This window comes from Cydia fagiglandana, chromosome Z (assembly GCF_963556715.1).
Source record: "Cydia fagiglandana chromosome Z, ilCydFagi1.1, whole genome shotgun sequence".
Taxonomy (NCBI): Eukaryota; Metazoa; Arthropoda; class Insecta; order Lepidoptera; family Tortricidae; genus Cydia; species Cydia fagiglandana.
In genome coordinates, this window is record NC_085959.1 from 32,502,810 (window position 1) to 32,509,562 (window position 6,753).

The 6,753-nt window shown below is 36.0% G+C and overlaps 1 protein-coding gene across 1 annotated transcript; it reads left to right on the forward strand.

Moving 5' to 3' along the window:
• Positions 1-2,185: 2,185 nt before the first annotated feature.
• LOC134678150 (small integral membrane protein 8) lies at positions 2,186-2,873 on the forward strand. Its single transcript, XM_063536601.1, has 2 exons — positions 2,186-2,446; positions 2,643-2,873. Exons 1-2 carry the CDS (start codon positions 2,339-2,341, stop codon positions 2,796-2,798), a joined length of 264 nt encoding a protein of 87 aa, XP_063392671.1. The 5' UTR covers positions 2,186-2,338; the 3' UTR covers positions 2,799-2,873.
• Positions 2,874-6,753: the final 3,880 nt, after the last annotated feature.

Consider the following 6,753-nt stretch of genomic DNA (forward strand, 5'->3'; position numbering starts at 1 on the left):
AACATTAATAGCAATTCGCAAGGTAACATGAGGCTTGTCCGTTATTTTTCGGGAATGAGAGCTAAGTGACACTGACAGTTGACATCGTTTTTTTTTCTATCCCTTCCCATTTACTACGCGCCAAGGAATTAATTACTGGAATCTGCCATTTCACCTCACAAACGTCATATCGATCATTTAAAAAATTATATTTAATCAATAAAATGATATAAAAATAAAAGAGCTGCATTTCCGTGATCGCTATAATGAATACTATCGGGAAAAAATATAATTTGCCTATCTTCAAAAAACTTTACCTACCCAATTGTAAGAAATGTCGATAGTTTATCGATATGACTTTATCGACATGGCTACAGCAAGGTGGTGTTAAATTGTTAATCGTACACTAAACAAAAGTGGCAACAGTGACAGCTCGCTGAGACCCCGTCTCTATATATTGTAAGTCTATGATTTTCGTTCTGGGACTTTTTTTTTAAATTAGAGGGCCATGGCCAGGGCTAATATCACCATAAATCTAAAATTGTAGATTGACGCCAATTTCATTTCTGATCAAATCGACCGAGTTGATCAGTCCCAACTAGATGTATCTAGCAAGGGCCCAACGTTTTCTGTTCTCTTTCACGGCGCAGCAACTAGTACTCGTATCATTTCTCTCTCCTCGCTCTTTTAAAAATGCCGTTTGTCAAAAAAGGACAACCATACTGTTGACAAGGTGGACTTCAAATCAAGTGTTGCCTTTCTTGATGCGCCCAGCCGCCCAGGCTGTGTATGGGTGCGTAAAAGCGTATATGAGTGCTCTTTTAGGGATGTGAAAAGTCGCTTTTAATCATGTTATATATCGATAAACGCTACACAGCGGAACGAAATAGCGATTAATTGAAGCTTCAATATCTTCGTTAAACATAAACATAATTGAAATGCTAATGGATAATTAATATATTATAATATAATAATATAATTCAATTATTGCGGAACACCTATTTTAGGAGGTATTTATGTATTTTAATTAAAGATCTGAACTTTCCCTTGGTTCCCTGCTGGGGCGTGACGATAAAAGGCTTGCTACACGGTACCGCGTGGCCTTGGCCGGTCCCGGACCGTGTAGACAGTTGTTACCAACAAAATTTGACCAAAATTGACCAAGGACAGACCAAGGTCAGACGGTTAGAAGGCTTGTCGGCGACCGTGTAGCAAGCCTTTAAAATTGTGATCTGATAACCACAATAAAGAATAAAAGCGTTTTTGGTCATTTTAGGTATCGTTAAGCCTTTAGCCTCCTCCACACTCGTGCGCGAATCGCGGCGCGAAACCGCGAACGCGAGTGTGGCGTCGATTTTCGCAGACAGCGAAATCGACTCCACACTCGCGTTCGCGGCTTCGCCCGCGATTCACGCGCATAGTCAGGAGGGGGCTTTTGAAGTAAAATTAAAATTGCAAGAAATGTCGATAGTTTATCGATATGACTTTATCGACATGGCTACAGCAACGTGGGCCTCATTGTTAATCGTACACTAAACAAAAGTGGCAACAGTGACAGCTCGCTGAGACACCGTCTCTATACACGGTGTAACATGAGTAAACCGAATAATTTTAACAGCGTATTCCTGATCATATTTAGAGACAAAAATGTCCTATAAACTTTTTTGAACTTCGCCTAGTTTCAGAGATATTATTAATTAAAAAATAAACAAGTTTTTATTGTTACATAGTGTAAAAGGCCTTTTTGATGGTGATGTTGCTGCTATGGGACGTAGTCTAAATATCCTTATCGATAGATGTCAAAAAGTGACAAGTAACACTTTGCAAAAAGTGGGTTTTACGAAAAAAAAATGTAAAAATCAATTTTAAGTGACAAGTTTATCAATAACATTTATTTATTAAGTACAAATACATTCAAAAACGTGAAAAAAAACAAAACAAAAAAAATTTTTTTTTGGCGGAATTGACCTTAACTCATATTACATTTTTTACTTCTTTTGACCTCAGAAATGCGTGGTTAAAATTATTCGGTTTCCTCATGTTACACCGTGTATATTATAAGTCTATGGTATCTAGTGTACCACTACATATTAATTAAGTATAACTCGTGTAACACACCTTTAAAAATAAGTAAAAAATAAACATTATTTAAACCTGGTAGCACCTGCATTCAAATGTCAATCAATATTGTCACATTATTGTCATGTGAAGTTTCAGTTCATTCATGATAATCATGATTTTGTGCTGTTTTTTGGATAAAATGACATAATCACTTAAAAAAATCCTTTATTACTTAATAAATATCGTGATTTATGAAAGAAAAGTTCATCACTTTACAGATATTCCAAAAACTTTTATAATGTCGAGTAATGAAAAACCAAATGCTGAGAAACCCGGTGATGGAATCCGCTCTATGAGATCAAGTACAGCATTTAGAGTTGTTAATTTTGAGCTGTATGCTAAGCCAGTAAGCATAGTCATTTGCACTAGTCAATAACGTGTAAAACAATATTTGGTTATGTATTTAAATTTCTCTTATACAAATTACTTATGAAATTAAAATTAACTGTTAAGTAACTAGTACAAGTTGATCTAAAAAACTCTGAATGTAATGTTTTGGGGTAGCTAGAAAGATAAATTAATTCAAACATTTTATTTTGCAGAATATTGTTATCATGAGCATAGGCCTCACATGTTTTGGCCTTACTTTAGGTTACATTGCTTACATGAGGTATAAATATGAATCTTTGGGATACTATGCAGCGGTTGACAAGGATGGCAAAGAAATATTTGAAAAGAAGAAATCTAAATGGGACTAATTTTAATTATTGTCAAAATATGTTGAAATGTAAGTGAAATGTTGAGAATTTTGTTAATAAATAATTTATTTACTATTCCAAATTTTTCTCATTTACAAATAATTGTCTAAACCTTTATATGGTCTGCCACACAACTAGACAATCCTTAAACCTGTCATTCTGATCATGGAAATAAAAATAATAATAATACTACAAGTACTTACCTGCGCCTGTTCTCGAGAATGGTCGTGCCACGCTCTATTGGGATCGATCTATCATCACTGACAGGACTATCCTGACTAGCCTGACATCATGATAATAGATCGATCGCAATGTCGGGCCGTGCTCGTCGACATCACCATCCCCCATGATGAGAATCTCGTGAAAGCCAAGAAGGACAAGTCCAGTAAGTACCTAGACTTGGCTCACAAGATACAGTACCGGTCAAAAGTTTAAGTTCACTCTGCGAAATAAGGTTATCATATTTAATTATGTTCAAATATAGAATATGTTTTGAATTTCAAACGTTTAATTGTTTCCACGACTACCAAATAACAATAAAAATACCTCTTGGAGGAATCGTTTTATGTTATTCGGAAAATTTGATCCATTTAATATTTTTGTTCCGTATTTCCTATGAGATTTCGTGAAGTTAGAAATCATTTAAAATGGGTCGCAAAGCCGATTTTAGTGTCGAAACTCGTGCTGTTATTGTAACTCTGTCAAATGAGGGCTACACGACGCGGAAAATCGCTGAAAAAATGAAGGTTTCTCAAACCGCTGTCGTGAGTACTTTGAAACGAAAACAAAAAACCGGTCTTAATTGCAGTCGATCTCGATCAGGTAGGCCAAAAGTCACGTCTAAAAGCGAAGACCAATTTATTTGCGTGAAGAGCAAACGCCAACGTACTCTAACTGCTCCAGAAATTTGCGAAGAACTCAACGCCACCCGAGAACAGCGAGTATCGGTTTCGACAGTGCAACGGCGTCTGCGAAACTATGGTCTAAAAGGTCGTATTGCTGCGAAAAAACCCTTGTACTGACTACGTAAGTCAGAATAAAGTTAGGAGGTTGAAATGGGCCCAGAAACACAAAAACTGGACGTCTGAACAGTGGTCTAAAGTTTTATTTTCTGACGAATCGAAGTTTGAAATTTTTGGAGGGAGACGTCGTCAATATGTTCGACGACAAGTAGGCGAACGAATGATAAAGCAATGCGTGATGCCAACAGTGAAGCACGGTGGAGGATCAGTTATGGTCTGGGGATGCTTTGCGGGTGACAAAGTTGGTGATCTCGTGAGAGTCAATGGCATAATGGATAAGAAAATGTATCATAACATTTTGCAACGTCACGCTTTTCCATCTGGAAAACGGATTGTAGGCAGAGGTTTTGTTTTCCAACAAGACAACGATCCCAAGCATACGTCGAAGTTGTGCAAAAACTACATTTCATCCAAAGAGAACCAAAAAGAATTAAAATATATGGATTGGCCTCCTCAATCGCCCGACCTCAATCCGATTGAGTTGTTATGGGATGAATTGGACAGGAGTGTGAGAAAAATGCGGCCAACTAATAAAGAACAGCTTTGGGAATACCTATACATTTGTTGGAATAAAATTTCGACATCAACACTGCAAAAACTAATTACGCGAATGCCGAAAGTGTGTATGGCAGCATTGAAAGCAAAAGGCGGATATTTTGAAGAGTCTAAAGTTAGCAAAAACTGATCTTTTTTATTTAATTGTGGTTTTAAATTAGAGAATTACCTTTAATTTATTATGTAATAAAAGATTATTAAATACATTGTGTTATATTTTATTAGTACATTGTGTTATAGCTTCATTTAACCGAATTTACAGAGTGAACTTAAACTTTTGACCGGTACTGTAACTGCTATGTGGGATGTTGATTCGACGATCATTGTCCCCATAGTTGTTTCAGTGAACGGTCTAATAGTGAAGAGTCTCGACCAACATCTTGAGAGACTCTCGCTAGGTGGTTGGATCAAGGGTCAGATGCAGAAGGCGGTGATCTTGGACATGGCGCGGATAGTCCGCCGGTTCCTCTCTCTGCGGCCCTAACCACCGGCAGCTTGGGCCCTACCCCGCTGCTGGCGGCACCCTAGGTTAGGTTTTTTATAATGTGTTTATACTTATTTTTTGTTGTTTTTTTATGTGTTTTTGTATTTTACTTTTATATTCATGTTATAAATGACCTAGCCTAAGAAGAAAAATAAATAAATGATAATAATATAATTAGATTAAACAAGCTCCAACACAACTTAGCTTCTTAGAACTGAACATCTTGTAGATGGCAGCCATTATTTCCACCAATCATTAGCTGTGACCCATTTCAAGCAACAGGACTTGAGTATAGTAAAACTCAACTTATTGCAATTATATTCTGTAAGCCATTTTTAGGGTTCCGTACCCAAAGGGTAAAACGGGACCCTATTACTAAGACTTCGCTGTCCGTCCGTCCGTCCGTCCGCCCGTCCGTCCGTCCGTACGTCCGTCTGTCACCAGGGCCCAATTTTATAAAGCTACAAGTTACAATTTACAAGCGGAAGTCTCTTTCTAACACATAGGGTCAGAAAGAGACTTCCGCTTGTAAATTGTAACTTGTAGCTTTATAAAATAGGCCACAGGCTGTATCTCACGAACCGTGATAGCTAGACAGTTGAAATTTTCACAGATGATGTATTTCTGTTGCCACTATAACAAGAAATACTAAAAACAGAATAAAATAAAGATTTAAATGGGGCTCCCATACAACAAACGTGATTTTTGACCAAAGTTAAGCAACGTCGGGAGTGGTCAGTACTTGGATGGGTGACCGTTTTTTTTTTGCTTTTTTTTTGTTTTTTTTTTTGCATTATGGTACGGAACCCTTCGTGCGCGAGTCCGACTCGCACTTGCCCGGTTTTTTGAATTATTGTAAAAGTATGTTAATGTTAATGTTTTCATTATTTTGTATTTTATAGCATATTTTTGATGATTTTAATATAAATTTCTAATACTTATTAAAAAAATATATATATATTTATTTTATATATTTTACGTATTCCTATCGATAAAACTACATTACACATGTTTTATAATCCCACCTATTCTTAAAAAGAGTCTACCCAATGAACCTAATTTTATGACTACTAAAAATAATAACGAATATGGTAATAGAACCTCTTATGTTCCTAAAGCTCTAAACCCTCTAAACAGTTTTCCAAGTCATGTAATTGAAAATATAAATAAGAAACCTATAAATGTAAAAAGACTCATAATACAGTAAAATTATACATTTTGCGTATGCGTCAAATCCGGTAGTTCTGATATAAAATTTTGAAAAGCTTTATCTCGGAAAATATTAGATGTACAGAGACAATTCTAATGTTTTATTGTAGCAAATTTAGTCCACTTTAAAAACGCCCTAGGAAGTTACTACCAAAAACTAGTACTTTAGGGTTATAATCGCCCAAATCTAAAAAAATTGCGGTTTATTCGATTTTTGACAAAGTTGCGTTCGGCGCTCGAAGTCACAAACTTGGATTATTCATTGGGCCAACATCATAAACAAGTCTGCAAAAAATCAAGACTACCGGATTTGACGCAAAAGAGCCAGGTTACAAAATTCGACAAAGTTACTGGATTATCAGTAGCAGAGAGCGTAACTTTGGTGCCGATGACGTCACCAAAGTCGCATATAGGATGTTTAATTAAAACAACATTGTAACACCTCAATGATTCTTAATAATGATTATATATATTGGTTGTCATTTCCAACAATCTTGTTTTTAACATGACAAAGACAGTTATGTTTTATACGTGGCCAGTACGTATAAAAACTCTCAACTTAAGTTTCAATATCAGTAAACTAAAGAGGCCAATAAGTTGTTATTTGTTTAAGTATCTATACCAAAGAATATATAGATGGTCAAGCAAATCTTGTCAGTAGAAAAAGGCGCGAAATTCAAATTTT

Coding starts and splice junctions, on each gene's coding strand:
- LOC134678150 (XM_063536601.1), top strand. CDS start 2,339: ATGTCGAGTAATGAAAAACCAAATGCTGAGAAACCCGGTGATGGAATC. Junction 2,447..2,642: donor TTGAGCTGTATGCTAAGCCA/GTAAGCATAGTC, acceptor TTTATTTTGCAG/AATATTGTTATCATGAGCAT.